This window comes from Rhopilema esculentum, chromosome 19 (genome assembly GCF_057945365.1).
Source record: "Rhopilema esculentum isolate cy_ngs chromosome 19, ASM5794536v1, whole genome shotgun sequence".
Taxonomy (NCBI): Eukaryota; Metazoa; Cnidaria; class Scyphozoa; order Rhizostomeae; family Rhizostomatidae; genus Rhopilema; species Rhopilema esculentum.
The window spans coordinates 7,158,486-7,177,994 of NC_142833.1; the positions used below are offsets into that span (position 1 = coordinate 7,158,486).

Sequence of the window (19,509 nt, forward strand, 5' to 3'; positions counted from 1 at the left end):
TAAGATTTCAGGTTAGCACACAAAACAAATAAAATGAGGATTAACGTAAAAAAGAACAAACAATCTTTAGGTGGTACAACTTGAAAATAGCTTTGAAAAAAGCAAACGTTTGAGTAAATAAAAGCTTTTCGTCTGACACTCTAAAGAGTTTAAAACGTCAGAACGATCGAAAACTCTACGCTAGAAAAAATATTTTCATACATTTAAATATCTTATACATTATACATAAATAATTTAAAATATTAAAAAAAACAAATCACACATTCGGCAAATTTCTTCTGTCCTGCTTCAAGAAATAATCGAAGACCAGAGGGAAGAGGAAGCAATTAGTTCTACAACTCAAAGAAGGAAAAATCGAAAATTTTGAATACGGTTTTCAGACTGTAATGAGTTGTAAGATCTTATAAACAGAAAGTTAACTCGTGTAAAAGTAGGAACACGGAAAGTGCATATGAAGTATAAGATGACCGGCACCTTTACGCTGACACGGTTGTTTTTTGTTATCTTCCGATCAAATAATCAGACAGGGCTTGCCTTTAACAGTTACAATGACACAGACGCGGCTTCTACCACGTGATACGTGTGATTGTCCGCAATGAAGGCTTGCCAGAAAAAACTACTTCCGCGTCAAAGCCTTAAATCAAAACAGCTTATTAAAACAAGGGTTCTTTGAATGTAAATATCAAGGAAGCCTTTATGAAGGAAGCTTGCGTAATGCTGCAGAAAACTTGAAGGAAGTGAATGAAATCTGTTACGTCGTTTCAGTAGAACTGCTTCAATTTTCGCTCCATATATTTTCGACAGTGGCATTCCTCAATGTAGAGTCTCTGGTTGAGCAAACCGTAATATTAACATGGAAAGCAAGCTATGTTTCCACTTTTCCGTGCCCCTTGCATACAAGATATATATTTAGTTAGGAATAATTGTACTAGATGACAGTAAAAACCTTGATCACCCTGAAACTGCTCGAGAATACCTATTCTTATTGACAGGATAAAAACAGTATGTTGATTTACAATACCAAATCTTTATGCTTTACCTGAACACCAAGTGTTTCGGAATCAAGGACATGAATGCAGTTGCCTGAAGCACACCACAATTGTCTCCGTGCTTCTGCTATGTCCATAACGGCAAAATTACTCAAGCAAACAATTACTGGGTTGTCAATATCCCATGATGAATCTACAAAAAAAAACAATATAATGCTGCTTAATATAAAGATATCTTTAAATAAAACATATTTTTTCATTACAGAGAGTCAGCTATTTATAGCTGGCTTTCAGAGAATGTAGGAGTGTCTTCACGTACCGTACACTTATTTCAAAATTGCCTTTCTATGCTTATTTTCTGAGGGGCCTATAAGAAGTGATGTTGAATGATGAAAAGAAGTGATGAAGAAATGATTACGGAGCAACTGAGTTGTTGGTCTTAAGGAAATGGTGTGAGAATAAATAAATCGAAATAGAAGCTTGTTTTCCGATGGCTTTAAGCAGGTTTTGCAGATAAATAAATTTACAACAGTACAAGTCAAGGCCGCATTACTCCCAATTAAAGCAGTCTAGCAACGATCAGATATAACAGAGACATTGTCGGTTTGATCATAATTTTAAAATACCTAAATTATCATATCAAGTTTTACGTTAAGCAAAGTTGTTGAAGATTGATCCTTTTTTAGATTCTTTTAACTGGACAGGTTTTACTTTTTGATTGCCAGTTTGCCCAAGTCCACTACAGCATTCTCTCCAATTAACGGACACTCTAAAAAGCGGACACTTCTGATAAGCGGACACATTTTTTCCGCGATCGATCGTTTTCTGGTCAAAGTCTCATGTCAAAAACTTTCCGAAAGGCGGACACTTCCAATTAGCGGGCACCTTGCTCTTGCCCCAACGGTGTCCGCTAATTGGAGAGAACACTGTATTTAGTTAAACGGTTGGATGAAACAACATCTTTAGAGACACGCAACTAAATTATAATAATCATAACTCTCATGGACTAAAAATAGAATAAACATACCTGCTTTTCTTCGAAAGCATGCTATTGTTCCATTTGCAACTCCACAAAACATTTTGTCATCAAAATGTCTAAAAAAAGACATCAGTTTTATTGTCTTTTGAGAGATCCTGCCTCTAGATTTCCTCGAAGGAGAGGGAAACTAAGGCAATCCAAAAATTCTAACAACCTGATGCAAGAAAGTTACCTGATGGTTGCATTAAACACGAAACTCGGAGTTACAACTTAGAATTGTCTGCTCTATACACCATATCTTGTACAGCTCTGCCTTTTCGGCACTCTAAGAGCAGTTTATGAAAGACTTCATATCCAATATTTTAATTTTAGGCAAGTCATCATTTAACGACTCCTAAACAATTCCCTGCAAATTTCAACAACTACTGATATATTTTTGAACTCTCTCACTAAGTAAGAAATAACTATCTTATCTTTTCTAGCTCATTTCTCTCAATATTACTAACGAGTTTCTGAAAACACGACTGTTAATTAAAAATTAATAGGCCTTATTGGATCTAAAAAAATGGTTCAAGGGTGACTATGCAGGGGTGGTCTTTCGAGTGCGTACGCTGTGAGGGATCATCAATATCCTTAGGTTTCAATCTAGCGATTAACTTTGTGAAAACGTCTTAACAGGGTTGTTTGACTCTGAACTGAACTTCATAGGATCAGATTTTCAAGCTAATGAATAAAGAACAGTAGCAGGTCAAACGCTGAATTACCAAATATATTGTAGCAGATAAAGTGCAACTCAGTCAAGTTGTGCTTAAATTTTTTGGTGTCACTCTCTAAAGAAATTAATTTCGATATAGTTCCCATGGTATCTTTGAAGCTTTATAAATATGCTAGCAATAGCTTTCAAGCATCTATATCTTTGCAAGCATAAAATTAAAGAAAATAATGAAACTCTTGCAACGAGTCGAATGAAATCTTTTGTGGTTTATATTCTGTCGTTTTATACTCTTAATTTAGTTACTAGAAATATTCTTTTCAAAACTCATCCTTTTCATTTACAAACCATGCAAATAGCTTCTTCACTAAAATAAGCAATGTAATACCAAGTAAATTATTTTATAAGTTGAAAATTAGTGTCATCAACTGTTTATCTCAGTTTCACTTATTTTTTGCTAAAATTCGCGACAGTCATGCCCATTTCCCCCAACACGGCAACCGGAGATCTTGCAACATTTAGATAGACAACGTCAGCAAAAGAAATAGCTTAAAACCCTAGAGTGCTGGTTGATAGGGAACAAGATTTTGGTCGTAAATCACTTACTTAAAGCAGAGAATAGCATCCCTGAGTTTTGTGGTCGCAACTTCCTCGTGGTCTTCTGAACTTGCATTGAAAATTTGTATCCTGCAAAAGATGAAATGCCTCCATCATCAAACAATCGGCATTGTGTTTTAGGATTGATACAGTCGGGTGCAGTGGTTTTTTATCAAACACATATAAGAGCGATGTTGAATAACGATTTTGACTTGCGATCAAAATTCACAAGAAATTTTATCAAAAAATCTTTTGCAATCCATTTAGTTGGACAATTTAGTCCATTTAGTATAAAATATGACTCTAAATTTTGTGAACGATGGAATTAATTGCAAATGATTTTGATTGCGATCAAATTTCACCCAGCATCTCACCTGTAATTTCGTCATCAAACAAGGGCGTCAAACGTATAGAACATTTCATCAATCGTTGTTTTTATTGAAAATTTTACCTCATGATTAGTGTATAATAAGCGATATAATATGACCCTCCAACTATTACAAGACATAGAAAACTATATATGTAGGCAATCAAGCCGAGCAGAAAACTACCGGAGCTCATCGATCTAATAGCAGCTACAATGCTTATTAATACATGCAATGCATTTTCCATACAGCAAAATTTTGGCACAAGTCGATAAAATAGGGGCATCTCCGTGAAGGTGCAAATAGCTGATTTAAACCAGTTTCTGAAAAGTGAGTGGGAGGTATGAGCCCCCTGTGCCCCAGATTCTTACATCTACAGGACAGTCTCTTAAACGTAAAACGTTTCGTTATCCCATCCACCCCCACCCTTGAGCTATAATACAATGAAGATCTTCAAAGAATGGCTCTAGGCAAAAGTAACTGGCAAAGGAATAAAGAGTGACGCCTGAAACCATTTGTATAAGTACTTTTTATCTGTTAGAGAAATACCCAGGATAACCTTTAAAGCTTCAAAGGTGAAATTTTCCTTGATCTCGGAAACGCAGCTATTCCTGGACACCTGGCGTAGTTTGGCAATTAGTATTCCTTATCATCTCGGTTTCCTAATTAATAACTCACAAAAACGTATTTTGTGACAAAGTGCTCTGATAAATTTTCAAATACAAATACTGGCGAAGCCCTTTCTAGCGTAATTTCATAACTTGGAGCATGAAAGAGAACCGCGAACATATGCCTTTAGGCGAATGAACCCAACATCTCGTTATCATAAGAACTCCCTGTGTACCTTCCTAGGGCGTGGAGCCAGTTATTAAGGGTGATATGCAGCAAAACACATTTCGAATAGTGGTAATATCGTTACTACTGTCAATAACGGGGATGGCGATTGGAAGATAAGAATAGTGAAGAACTATCGGTCTGCCCTGTCTTTTTCTACAATTTTCTTTGGATGACTTGCTTTCAGAGTTCTCACTATACACCTACATTTTATAATGAACTTTAACAAAATTCTGTTCTACGAGTTTCTTAATTTTCTACTTCATTTTGGTACACAATGTTTCTTAAGGATGTTTTTTACACGAAAACTTTATTTCACACAATTCATCAACCCTAATTGTCATATAAACATAATTAAGATTTTATTTGAGTCAATAGGTAGCGAAAACTACTGCAGTTGTCGCAAAGGTCCAAAAAATATTTTTTTTTTAATAGCAAACAAAGCTACCTAAAATGTACACAAATTTTTAAAGAATGTTGAAAAAATCAGAAGAGATGTCACAAACTGTGGCAGGAAATTAAAATGTACGAAACTGACAGTTTGAGAACTCAAATCAAATATAAAATGATTGATAACACAACATCAAACTTTTTTTTAATTTTTTAAGCTCTTGTCCGAAAGCTTCGAGACTTTGAAAGAGGGTTTTGTATATAAGATGGGCTAGTGTAAAGTGACCTAGCAATAACACAGGTTTAAAGATTGACGGTACATAGGTTTAAAAATCAATTAAAGGTAATTTCCTGAAATCAGACCACAAAAAGAGTTGTAGCTGGAAAAAGCGATTCGACGTATTTGAGTAGGTTTAATCAAAACTCCGATTCTGTTTGCACCTGCGAACCCAGGACTTTAAATCAGCGAAAACTCTAACCAATCTTGTAAGCAATGTTACCCTTAGAGTGAGACCTTTCTGATATTTGGGACACTCTTTATTCTGCCATCTGATTAATCCACCCAACTTGAACTTGATTTTAATTCAGATTAAGCTGATAAAAAAATCCTTATTTCTGTTTGCAACTCATTTGTGACAAGTTGGACACTGCATTTGCATACGTTGAAATCTATATTCTAAATGTATTGTTGCTGGATCGCTGACTTTTAAAGTAATGGATTAACTCAATGAATATCAAACAAAATTATCTAAAATCTAGATCTCTTTTATCTCTTTCCAAAATCATTGAAAATTTGTAATTTAAATCGTTATGAATGGAATTTTTTAAAGTAACATATTCTTTTAAGACCATTTCTCCGTTCGTAGTAACGAGATATTTTGGACGCGCTTCCAAAATCCTTTTTATCGCGTTAATCTCAACTGAAAGTGGTCGACAAATCGACTTACGCGTCCTCTTTAAACCATTGTCAATACAGTAATTTATGTACACACATTGCTTGGATCCAGTGGTGCAAGAGCACTAAGGTCTCAAAGGAGGGGAGAGGGGCTATTCTGCGTGGTCCCCTTTTTTGTCTTTTAAAGCTCGACACCCCTGTTTGGACTCTTTGGAACCTTGCAAGCAAGGATGCAAATTATGATGCAATTTAAGGAAAAATACTCTACAGAAAATCTTTATGTATCAAGTTCATTACAGTTATATATAATGTCATCCTCCCTAGCAGCTATATAAAATATCACATACTTATTCATCGTACACAAAATGTAAAATAGACAAGCTTGGTAGGGACTGTTATGCTACATAACCCCTAACAATATACAGCTAAGCCTCAATAACCAGACTGGGTCAACTGAAGGTACACATTAATGTTGCACAATGATGTTCATCAAACTGTCCAAGAATGAATCTAGTATTTCAGCAATGCACCTAGTGACCTTGGATGGGTATTAATGTAACAAAATTGGCACTGAAGACACGATCAATTCAGAATTTATTTGTACTTAAACTCTTTTTCGGATTTAAAACAAAAGCGGAAAACCGAGAGGTCACCGGAGATATTTTTCACTTCCTTAACGATCTGTAGAAACAACGATCTTTTATTTGGTCTTCAATAAGAATTGTCTTCTTTTACATTCATCGAAACAAACAAAACAAGCATTTAAATGCAACCTAGAACTCCTAAGCGGATTTTCCGACACCCCTAATGCCTTAACAACAAAGATTTTTGCAAGGCAACGATTTGCACTTGAGGACATGCTGGAACAGCATACCGCACTACAAACATATTTCATAAAACTCACGTTTCAGCTGGTTCACATATACCTTGTAACATTTTCTAAAGACATTAGAAGCAAAAACCTGGCAAATATTGTCCCATAACTATTTTAGGATCTTAAAAACAAGACCAACATAAATCATAAGCCACTAAAGGGTCAATTTTCCTCAACAAATAGCACACTGTTCTATTATTTGGCACAAAGCCATAGAGTTTACGGTACCATCTCAGCTCGGGTATATGATTTTATCATCCGCGTAGGTTAGGTTTTATAGACAATGAAACATTGTTTCTCTTTTTGTCGTTGCTTGAAAGCCGCATTCGACCCGTTCGGTCGCAATTGATAAATGTGTTCATTTTATTCGTGACAAGGCTCAGGAAATATAAGTGTCTCGAAATCTTTAAAAAATTTTCAGTCGAAAGGAGTATGATGCAAATTAAACTAAAAAACTAAACCCTAAAAAACTGAAAACTAAATATAAAAACATAAGCATAAAGCTAAAAGCTTGACTAAATCTAAAAACTAAAGTCAACTTGACTAAACAAAATAAAACAAGACGAAACTAAACTAAAAGTAAAATAAAGTAAGGTAAATAAAGTAACGAACGGAACGTACCGTAACGTTAACGTAATGTTACGTTAACGTTGACTTTAGTTTTTAGATTTAGTTAAACTTTAAGCTTTATTCTATTGTTTTAAAGTTAAGTAAAGTAAAAGTAATTGAAAGTAAAGAGAGTAAAGTAAAGTAAAGTAAAGTAAAGTAAAGTAAAGTAAAGTAAAGTAAAGTAAAGTAAAGTAAAGTAAAGTAAAGTAAAGTAAAGTAAAGTAAAGTTAAGTAAAGTAAAGTAAAGTATAGTAAAGTAAAGTAAAGTAAAGTAAAGTAAAGTAAAGAAAAGTAAAGTAAAGTAAAGTAAAGGAAAGTGAAGTAAAGTAAAGTAAAGTAAAGTAAAGTAAAGTAAAGTAAAGTAAAGTAAAGTAAAGTAAAGTAAAAGTAAAGTAAAGTAAAGTAAAGTAAAGTAAAGTAAAGTAAAGTAAAGTAAAGTAAAGTAAAGTAAAGTAAAGTAAAGTAAAGTAAAGTAAAGTAAAGGAAAGTGAAGTAAAGTAAAGTAAAGTAAAGTAAAGGAAAGTAAAGTAAAGTAAAGTAAAGTAAAGTAAAGTAAAGGAAAGTGAAGTGAAGTAAAGTAAAGTAAAGTAAAGTAAAGTAAAGTAAAGTAAAGGAAAGTAAAGTAAAGTAAAGTAAAGTAAAGTAAAGTTAAGTAAAGTACAGTAAAATAAAATAAATACACAAACTATTAACAAATGATATACAGGTTGACCACACAGCACAATTGGCCAAAGCTGAGAACACTCTGGATGAGTTCTTTACGGAAACGGTTCGGTTAGGAAAGACAATAAAAAAGATTCACCTTCCTGACATCGTGCCACACCAGACCAGCGTTTTTTGCGCCGTTGGATCGCCAAATCTTCCCGGCTTATCTTTAACAGCCTCAGCTGCAAGTATTCGAGCCTCGCAAGCATTAAAGCTCTCGATGACATGAGGCACCGATGACATACACATCTCCATCAATGTTATTTGCCCAGCGTGGTCAGTCCCACTGAAAATCCATAGAACTGGCTTTGTCGAGCCATTAGGGGTTATTTCTAGAATTTTCTCGATCTAAAAAGAAAAAATTAAGGTTTAACTTGAATCTTTTTGCTTATATGGATATATGGATAACTACAGGGGCGCGCAACTATGGTTTTCTTCAGGGGACGAAACCTTCAGTCCTTCGTTTCGAAACAATACCGTTTTAAATCAATAAATGTTGCAGGGTCATAGCACATGCGCATTAATAACAGTATTCGCACGGCTGTTCTGTTTGGGACCACACAACTTCCCGCCAGAGCTTCAAGTGATAATGCGCATGTGCAATGACCATGAAACGGGGGCTAGTGCATGTCTGGAAGACGGGCATGATTCATCTCCCGAACAAGGTTCCCAAGGGTAACACAATGACCGTTTTTTCCTCTCTTTCTTACTAATTCAATTGACGTCCAATAGTTGTTTGCCATAGCCATATCAAACAATTCATTTGCTGACAATTGAATTTTAGAATATATTGCAATTTCAAGGCATTAATCTGTCATATTACCTTAAATATTACTTTGCGAAATGGCAAAAAATACAACTTAATTAGCAAGGAAATTTCAAATTGATCATAACACTAATTGAAGTCCTATGTCTTGCCTTGTAGCTCCCAATTTGATGGGTTCAAATTGATATCCTACGGCAGTTCAAATAAATGCAATGATTTATTCTAGACAGAGAACGATTCATCGACGTGGCTCGTTAACCAATATCTTCGTCACAATCACCAACACATAATGATTTGTTTGGTCAAAGACGATTACGAGAAAGCCCAATTTAGAAATGATCGGCTTTTGCAAACTTCCTTTTGGTCTATTATCTCCATCTTCCAGACACACGAACACGCAAAAGCTCCTTGTGACGAAACCATCTACAAAATCGAATTCTCCCTCAACACTACGAAGTGAACACTCAAACCACGAAATGACACTCAAATGAGACGAGAAGCTTAAGAAAAAGTGTTAAATCTCAAAATTACAGAGAGCGAATTGGAGTTACGAAGATTTGCAGTGTGAACTCAAAAACAGCGCTCAAAGTTACACGTTTATGTCGCTATGACATACAGTAAACAATTAACAAAGATGTTAAATAGAACTGAGAAACAAAGAACAAAGAATAAGAATAAGGGTCTACTTGTAAAATTACAAAATAATTTTGGTTTTCCTCTTCTGTTGTAAACAAACACACGTGCCTTGTTTTGATTCTTCAACTGCTATTTGATGAACAAAACTAACAAAGCATGCTCGTTAATAGTAAGGTCCTTTTGGTAGCAAAAAAACTGACAGTATTCATTATAAAAATTTTGACAGATAGTTGATCCTAAATGCATGGCCACGAACAACAGATATACAGAAATAGCTATAATAAGCGAGAATGAATCAATGAAAATCAGTTAGAAAGGAACAACGGTGCTTTATGTGATCGCAATTGCAGTGTGTGGTTGATAAGGTTAGAAAGTAAAGCCTTTCAAATAATTTAGCGACAAATTCGCGACAATTACGGAAATTAAAGTTTCTAGAGCTTTCACAGCAACCAAGGTTTTCATCTGCAAATACACGACTAATAGACGAGACGGTGAAAAGTTGTAGCGTAGGAAATTTGAATGAATTTAATAGTCATTGCACCTAAGCGAATAGTCATTAGACTCAACTCTTAGGCATTTCAGACTGTTCATGGTGGTACATTGATCCCCAAAAATTTCAGATGGTTTAATTTCGGAGGTTTAGTATTTGGACAATTTCGGACAACAATGTAAAAGGCGCTAGGAAATTGGGGAACTCGCAAATTAACCATTCCCAATTTTGGAGGAAGCCGGGACGCTAATAGTGCTTGACGATGAGCATACTGACAACGATATAGTCTATGGCCAGTAAAATTTTTGGGTAATTTTTGAGGACCTTGTATTATCCAAAATTGTTACCGTACGAAATTTTCGGGGACAAGTCTCTGATCATGATTGATCTACTCATTGGCATGATAAACCTAGTGTTGCACAAATGTACGACAGTCCTGCACAATTGTACAATTGTATAATACAAATGTAGGCAGTATTTTTACGCTGACTAGATGTCATTGGTGTCATCAAGGAAGAGAAACTAACCACACAAATTGCGAGGCGTGGCAGGATGGTAAGGCAACATTAGTTAGAGTATGTTCCGACGACAAAGCTTAATATCCTGGTCTCAACAAGAGATTCCTGAATTTTCTAACGATTGAAGGAAATTACATCATCGACATGAACTTTAATCTTTAACAAAAGTGTGGTAAACAGAATTCAATTTTAAACGAGGATATTTGCGGTAGGATACGATAAGGAAGCTGCAAAACCATTTCATACCGAACAAAAGTCGACTGAAGGGATGACAAGATTTTAACGGCCAGGAGTTGGTCATCAGCATCAGACAATCTGCACTGTGTTCCTTTTAGGCAATGTATTCTGTTTGTATTTGACAGTGCAATGTATTCTTGAAAGGAAATTTAGAACCACGCCCCCAAAACCAGAAACAAGTGTGATATATTGAGGCAGCAGTGAGAAGATAGATGGGAAAGAAGCTGCTCACAAAGACTAACGATGGCCTGGGCAAGTGTGCTCTGAAAGCGCTGTGTTCTTTTAAGTGTCGATTCCATAGGAATTTGCCTTACCTATCTTTAAATTCACTCTAGCCTTATGTTTATTAAAATAAAGATGCTTTTATCAATAAGTGTAACAATTGAAGACATTTCTAAGTTGCAATTAGAAATGGCTCGACGCATAATAGGTTCAAAGTTCAAAGAAACGCATAATGTAAATGGTAGATAAAGACTTGATGGGCCAGGAAGCTTTCGAGAAAGGAAGCATCAGAAATATTCTTCTTTCGTGTTATGTTTTCAAGTAAAAGATTGTCGGACAAATCTCTATAAGCATATTGCAAACCAAGAAGGAAATTAAAGATCAGATTCACAAGTCCGAGAAACCTTGGTAAACGATTTCGTATAGAATAGATTTCAAAGAGCCACTAAATCGTTGTACTTTTGGCAAATAGCAACCAAACAATTGACTGATTGAAGGCGTGTGGTGCCAATTGGTTACTCTGTGGTTCGCGGAAGCAGCCAAGCCCTAATCATAGAACTGAGCAATTTTTGTAAACAGGCAGAGCCACTGATAAAAACAAGAAGCCCGAAATACGTAAAAGATATCTCCAGATCGACTTGCTGTTTTGTTTCATAAAAAATTACATTGATAAGACTTGCAGTTTCCACAAACTTTCAAGCATTACAATGCTCTCTCGATAGAATGAAACTGTATGCTTACAAAACTTAGCTGTGTTTATCACCGCCCGTTTAATCAATAATAGTAAAGAAAGCTTTGTATAAAAATTGAGTTCTTTGATAAATGGAGGAGTTTAATGATATTCAACTAGCATATCTACAAAAACAAAGAATGCAGTCCGCTTAACTAATACGAACAAACAACTATCAAAAACCTTTAGAACTTAAAAACACGTCGGAAATATGGAAAACAGCTATAATGGAATAAAGGACTATAAATTTAATGATTTGATAACTGTGATATAATTATAACGATATAAAATTGGGATAAAGACTCTTTGTGGCGGCCAAAATGTTTCTTAAACGGAATGAGAGGTGTCTTTTGTACTGACTGTGGACAGGGGAAGCGAGGTTTCGAAATATACTGCCCGCTCAAGAAACAACAGGGCAAGCGAGGTTTCGAAATAAACTGCTTACTCAAAATACAACCAATCATTTCACCAGAATATAAAAAAAGCTGTTTTCTATTTTTGCTCGAGTATCAGATGAGACAAACTTGGTTTTTTCTGATCTGTTCTTCAAAAGATCTGTGTGGCAGCACTATCTGATAGCACAATTTACAACTAGATAATCATCAAGTATTTGAATCTCAAAAAAAAGTGCTGGCAACCGATTCTTTACCTAATGTTTAGACTTCTTGTCTATAACTGATATGGAAAATTATAAGGGCCAAATTCTTTTGCCTTGGAACTCTCAAGGCTATTATTGTGAAATATGGTACCGAGAAACCAGAAAAAGAAAAGCATGACAAAACATGACTTACTGAGTACTTTGATTCAACCATAAAAAGAGGCACTTTGTTTGCCAAAAGAGGCAAATTCCTCCGCAGGATCCCCATGTTTCCGATATTAGCACTTTCATCTTCAAGTATGTACCATCCAGGATTGTTTTCGAATGCTATAAAACAGTAATGGAAATAACATAAATATCCACTATTCAATTCAGGTTGATTTAATCTTTAATGTCAAAGTTTTCAGCATTTGCGAGTGAAATACTCTAGGGTCTTAAATGACTAAGTTTACAGATTGCCTCAAGATTGTTTATGGTGTCAGAATTCAATTTTAATGTGAAATTTTAATCCAAATTTCGTGTTTCTACAAGGAATGTTTCAATACTTGAACAACTATCGTAGTCTTTTGAATTTTTTGTTTACAGAACAGCATCATTAAAAGACCTAGGCCAAACATAATTTTAATGTGAAAACTCTTTCTTTGAATTCTTCTCTTGAATTGAAAACTCTTTTGTTGTCCTACTGAAAACACACATAAAATGTTGGTAACTAAATAAAAATGTCTTACTTAAGTAACTAAATATACATATTAAAAGATATATAAATATTGGATATAGTCTGGCTGATGAGTGCGCAAGCATGAAACTCGGAGTAACATGTCTTACTTTTGGCCTATCTTCTACTATAAATATTTGCTTATAAATGCATAAATAATGATAATCGAAGAGAAGAACTGTAAAATTTTTAAAATTGTTTAAGCTTAAGATTAGATGCAAAATATCAGTCACCCAGTCGCAGCTTTGCATTTTCAAGCTCCGTCGTCCACTCGATTTTCCTCTGCGGAGGATGCAGGTTGAACAGACAAGTCGTTGTCTTTTTGTCTCTAAAAAAGGTGAGCTTAAAATTTAATCACGCACAAATAAAAAAAAGCTAAATTACGGCTTTATTCCGAAAACATACTTCTTTGGGGGGAATATATCTTCCTTAGTTGAAGAGGTGGTCTTTGTGCAAAGGTATGAAAAATTGCTTGTTGTTCCATAGACTTTAGGAAGATATGGTGCGAGCTACATAAAAAAATACAGATTTCACGTCGAAGCATTCATACCAAAAACAAAATATAAAGACAGGGGAATTTTAAAAAGATGTATGTAAAAACTTTTCATGGCGGTAGTTGTCGAATAAATTGACTATAACTAAAGAGGCTGCTGCCGGATATACATACTTCGCTGGAATTGAAAGTTCCAGCCAGTGCATATTGGCAAGGTCGAGTTCCTGGTCGAATGTTTCTTTGACATCACGATACCATTCACTCACTTTTGGTTCATTAATTATCTGCAAAAAACCGATGAATGAGCTATAAACCTAGACTATGCTACTAACAAATTGAAAAAAAGTATAGAACGTGAAAATTTTTCAGCATAAAAATTGGACCACGATAAAAACAAAGGTCTAAACACTTTATAATTTATAGCAATAGGCAAACTTGAATAATCTAAAAAGTCTGTGTATAGAGACGGGCGCCACGAATTTGAACCTGGGAGGGCTAAGAATCAAGTTTAGTGACATAGAAGGCCCACCATGCTTCGCCGATTCTAAGGAAAACATTGATTATTGATTTTTAATACGATTTTGCGAGGGGAGGATTCATGCTAAAACTCTGGTGACAGATGTGGGGCAAGGAAGAAATGGTGACCAGAGGTTCAGAGTGCACATCTCAAGAATGCTGAATTGACTGTAGGATTTTACTTCCTGAACACACATGTGCATCTTCTTTTTCTCGAGTATTTTCAGTAGGCCATGATTACACATCAAAAATGACATTGCAAAGATAGAGAGTTATCTACTGAATTGATGCAAATAAAGTCAAATAATAGAAATATACCTCAATGAGTTGGTAAATCGGTCAAAAAAAATCAAGCAATACATAAAAACTTTGTTCTCTTTTCAATTTATACTCTGTTTTAAAAAATAATAGAAAGGTCGGTAAAAAAATTTTGATCTTTGAAAAAGTGAGTGGCGCTGTGCCTGGTGTAGAAATACAGATCAAAAGACCATACCGTTCGCTAAATCAGCTAACTTGTCGCCTTACTCTAGTGTCTCTAATAGAAGGGGGGAGGTAAGAGAAAGGGGGTGTTCATTCCTTCGGTACTTCGATTTAAAAAAGTATTACCGACATGAACACCCGCTTCTGTTAGCACCCCCTTCAATTTTCAATAGAAGGGAGGTGCTTATAGAAGGGGGTGTTCATGTCGACCAGTTTTCAATTGAAGGGGGTGCTAATAGAAGCGGGTGTTCATGTCGGCAATCTTTTTTTAAAATCGAAGTACCTTTAAGAATAAACTGTCCAAATTTGGTTTCATTTTTTTGCATAGTTTTAGAGAAAATTGCAATCATACAAAGATAAATCAAATTTACAGCTTTTAACTTCTAAGTAAAAAATCATCGGTTTCCTTTGTACAATTGAGATTCTACAAAAAACTATGAAAAACAACGAATAATGAAAATCAAATGACTTGATTTGTAAAATTTAATAGAAGGGGGGTGCTAATAAGTGACGGGGGAGGGCAAATTCTTCCGAAATTAATACACGGGGGGCGTCTATTAGAGACACTACAGTAGGGACAAGTTGCCGATACAGATCAAACCCTTTCTTAGATATCTCTCAAATAAAAATCTTAGAAAATTTTCAAAACGATGACGGTAATGGGACTTAACCAAGGCTCCCACCCATGATGCATGCAGTTTGAAAAAAAACATGGTTAAACAAAACCCAAAACAAATGCCTACTGTGACAAGTAGAGCCATAGCGCAGCAATTATAGTCTAACCATGTCTCAACTAGCATCGCCTTTGACTGATAGACGACCACCCAGGTCTTTTCTACTCCTCAAGAATTCTAAATAAATTATTTAAATCGTCTACAAAAAGATTTCTTGGAACTGAGATGAATAACTGACGCCACTTTACATTGCCTGGTACATTCAGTGAAAAATCGTACCTCTCTACTTTAATGACAGTGAAAGTGCTTTGTGGTGTTACGAGCACGTAGTGGCAAATGACGAAATTGCAAGAAAATTTTTCTAATTGTTGTACAATACAAAATCAATAGAGCTAAGGGGACATAACGAACGTGTTTCATAAAACACTTGACCTCACAAACAGATACAAAATGGACATGGCCATTTGCGTTGCAATAAGTATAAAGTATTACTGCGAGTAGAGTACGCCGTTAACCACTCAAAGTAACATTAATTCTATTGATCAATTTGCAAAGCGTTCTAAACTGAAAAAGGTGATCGTCTGAACAATAGCAAGATCCTCTTTAATCCATCGAGAGGATCTTGCTAACGTTTAATAGATCCGATAAAAGAACCACAAGTATTAATAGAATATCAGAGTGTCTAATGTTCTCGAGCAAAAGACAAATAAAGAGCTTGCTTCTGTGTGAAAAAACACGGCGAATCATGCAAAATGCTAGTGATCATCCAGTCTAATATCTTTTCTAAAGTCTGGGCCGCCGAGAGCCAGGCGAGGCCCAGGGACACGCCCAATGCTTGGGTCCCTTTCTACCCAAACAATAAACCTAGAATGTGTTCAAGATGCATAAAATCTTCTTAACCTTTCCCAGAACAGATAGCTCAGTGCATGGCTCAGTGTTTAGGGTCGCTGAGTACAGATCCAAGGGTTCGTGATTAGAGTCCATGGCATGACCAAACTTTCTCTCGGAGTGAGGAGAGTCGCCAGCTTTCTGTTATTCCAGGCGCAGGAATCACGAGGTGTGGTCGCACAAAGAGGAAAGATCAGGACACTGCTCAATAACCATAAGCTTCTCAGTATCTTAAAAACTACCTTCGGATGCTAGTTAGAAACAAATACAAAGTTATGTGATGAGAGTAGCTTGTGTACCTAGCTGATAGTGAATCCTTATTGAGAACATATTTTGTTGGATATCATATTGGTAAAGCCAGTCTGCAGAGTATGGCAGTAGCATGGATGCTAGACCTGTAAATATTTTCTTATTGAGAATCGTATTGTAAATAGAGACCGTTTAATTACTATACTAACAAGAGCCTCTTTGCTAAAGCGACAAGGGTCAATTGCCCTCTCCCTCGCGTGGCCTGACTACGCTGTTTTATGTTTCCAAACTTTTATAAAACTTATGATACAATCTTTGTATTGAAAAATGAAAACCATTAAATGGTATTTACATATATTCATGTTTGGTAATTAGCATATCCCGTTTCAAGCATCATGGTGACGTAGAGAAATTTCGTCCATCTCTGTTAATTTCAGCTAACTTAATGCGCAAAGAAGGAGCTTTCACTCTTACTGACAAAGGTTCATATTTTGCCAAGGGTCAGAACATTTGGGACTTTTTAGCGAATAGTGTTGAAGTACTCCTTGTCTACGAAGCAAAATCAATTCCCTATAAAAGGATTTCAAGACATAACTTAGTTACAAAGGTGAACCAAATGATGAATATATCCAAACTGACATACCAAACACCTAAATAAATGACATAACTGATTAGCCAAAATTTTAACGATCTGATAAACGAACTTTGCCCATGTTTGAAAAAGCAAGGGGCGGAGTCTATTTAACAAAAAAATGCTTATCATTGGCATGCAGACACACCCCTTGGTTTGTACTATAGTTATTTTTTCAATACATTTTCTTTTTTTCAACAGAGGCTAAGTCTTGATAACCGCGATGTGCAAAAATGGCGGGAATTAGCAGGCAAGGTTTTATATGACCATACATTACAGCGAGCCTTGGCGCTGGTATGGAGAACGCGGCGATGGCGCACCCAAGATTCAGGCATCATGAACCTAAGGTCTTATCATACTCTGTAAATTTGCCTGATAACAGATAACAAGGTGGCCAAAAACGCACAAAGTGGGTCTCGTCCGAGTCTCACAAAGCATTCCTTAAAATGTACATTCAAACGAAATATTTAAAAGTTGAATTGAAATTGTTACCCTGACCTTCTGTTGGGCAAACTTGGTTACTTCGCCCTTACAGTCAATGATACAGGGTTATTCACGGAGAATTCGCATAACTCGAGATGAAAAATATAGACCAACTAGGAAAAATTGTCTCTCCTTTTCGCTAAAATACGTCTCGTATGCCTTGTGAATAGTCCGTTACCCAAGGTATGGCCAGGAAAATGGCAAACAATATCTAAAAGCTTAGCTTAGGCTGTCATAAGCAGCCGCGTCAAAATAGGGATAGCATGGACCTCCAGGGAACTTATCTACCTTTGTTAAAGACATGGGTCGATAGAACTAATGACACATCGCTTAGTTAGATAACTTCTTTAGTTACGGAGAGCTTCTTTAAATGGATCAAAAGATACAATCTCCATCTAAGCCACAATTTTCCATTTAATTCTCATGACAATGATTTTATTTGAAACAGGCACGTGCAAGTAATTACAAGTTTCTGTGAAAAAGGGAAAATTGCGGTCAACTGTTTCAATTAACATGATCATGGCGGTCATCGAATAGGTGCAAATGTCATAGGAGCTTAAAACGCTTGCGTCCTTACACGAATATGACCAATATGGATTGTGTGTTTTGCATATTGATGTAGTCAACTTCATGCAGGCTGTACAACAGAGAAGAAATGCAAGAGAGGTTTTTTGAGTTGTAAAAGAAAACCTGAAAATGGTAGCTTCCTTAACTTACCATTCACATTCGCCTTCGGAGAACCATTACCTAAAATTTCTTAAACTAGCTGCATTCTAGGATTCCCTTCGCATGCTTCCCCTACAAAGCCCTCGAACCCCCTTCTGCCTGTAGAAATATATACATTCGGCCGCACTGCGTAGAAATCAACATCCAGCACCTTCTAAAAAACTGCCAAGATAGTTTCAATCGCCTTTAAAGCCAATCGATAAAAGGGAAGGATGACGCCTTGCTATCCTCACATCCTGACACATTTTTTTACGATATCTAATTAAATGAAATTAAGGTCCTCTGTCGAAATAATTTTGCCGTGGCTTGGGGCCCTTAAAATTTTGTTGATTTGCGGCTCGAGAGTTCTTATTTAAAAATTGATTTTTCTACATACACATTCTATAAGCTGTTTCAAAACCAACTAAATAACAGTTTTGCATAACTTTTTAGTACCCCGCTTGATTAGCTTTTAAAACCTACACCACTGGTTCGCATGAAATTGTTCAAAAAAGCTCTCTTTTATTTTTTTCTAATTTAGTATCTGAGAATTAGCAAGCACGTATGCACCTAATTTGTTTGAAAACGAGCTTTCTTATAAAGAGTGGGCTCTCTTATAAAAATGTGGGCTCTTATAAAAAAGTACGGTTTTAAAAATAATAGAAGAGGGTTCAAGCTTCTCTAGCCCTGCCATCAATGCAGGACAACCGAAATCCTGTTGTCTGTAAACAAAACTCAATTTAGAAACTGGAAGCAAACATGGAACCCTATTTACAGAATGAAGGTGTTCAGTAATTATCATATTGAGAAGGTGTCGGTGTTTTATCAATATTTGCCGGTTTGGCAGATTAAATAACCTGCCAACAAACAAATATATCCCTTTTAGTTTGATAATGAAATGATCCTTTTAGTTTGGCGAAGGTAAGAATCGGAACATTCTCCATCCCTTTTTCAAATGTTTATTTTGGTCCAAATGATTCATAAATAAACGTTTATTACAGGTAACACCTTATTCACAAATAAAAAAAGTTATTCAACGTTTGGAAATTGAAACATGCAAATGGAAATGATTGAAATATTCTCTGATCAAATTTCTCGGCAAGATTTCAGTTTGGAAAAACGGTTATGGAATTTTACGATAAACAGTTTTTCGTAACACCGGAGTTTTATTCGTGACATTAAATACAAGGAAGTTCAGAATAATTCCGTTATTAAAATTTTTTCACTATTTCTTGCTTTCAGGACTGAAACTTTGTCAAAATAATCGAGTTGTTTTTAAGTATTTAGCATGAGTGTTTAGAATTACCCGTGTTCATTTTCAACGATAAGTGACAATGTGATGAAACAGTCAGGGGCGGATCCAGAGAAAATTTGAAAGAGGGGCAGTTGGTAGTGGGGGCGCTGAAAATTTTTCAGAAATTGATGATAAGTGTACGCTGTATTCATTTTGTAAAGAAATTTTTCACAATAATGTTGTATACTTTGAGAAAATCTTTAAAGTAAATTAACCTAGAGGTCTCAGAAACTTT

General features: G+C 35.6%; 1 protein-coding gene across 2 annotated transcripts in view; it reads right to left on the minus strand.

Moving 5' to 3' along the window:
- LOC135687951 (uncharacterized) overlaps positions 1 to 19,509 on the minus strand; it is a 64,013-nt gene that overhangs the window by 7,575 nt on the left and 36,929 nt on the right. For both annotated transcript variants that reach the window (XM_065204585.2, XM_065204584.2), the window contains exons 17-23: positions 13,529 to 13,638; positions 13,095 to 13,189; positions 12,340 to 12,473; positions 8,047 to 8,297; positions 3,287 to 3,367; positions 2,017 to 2,084; positions 1,040 to 1,182 (exon numbers count right to left, since the gene is read on the minus strand). In XM_065204585.2, coding sequence (XP_065060657.2) covers positions 1,040 to 1,182; positions 2,017 to 2,084; positions 3,287 to 3,367; positions 8,047 to 8,297; positions 12,340 to 12,473; positions 13,095 to 13,189; positions 13,529 to 13,638 — 882 coding nt within the window. The remainder of the gene's footprint in view (positions 1 to 1,039; positions 1,183 to 2,016; positions 2,085 to 3,286; positions 3,368 to 8,046; positions 8,298 to 12,339; positions 12,474 to 13,094; positions 13,190 to 13,528; positions 13,639 to 19,509) is intronic.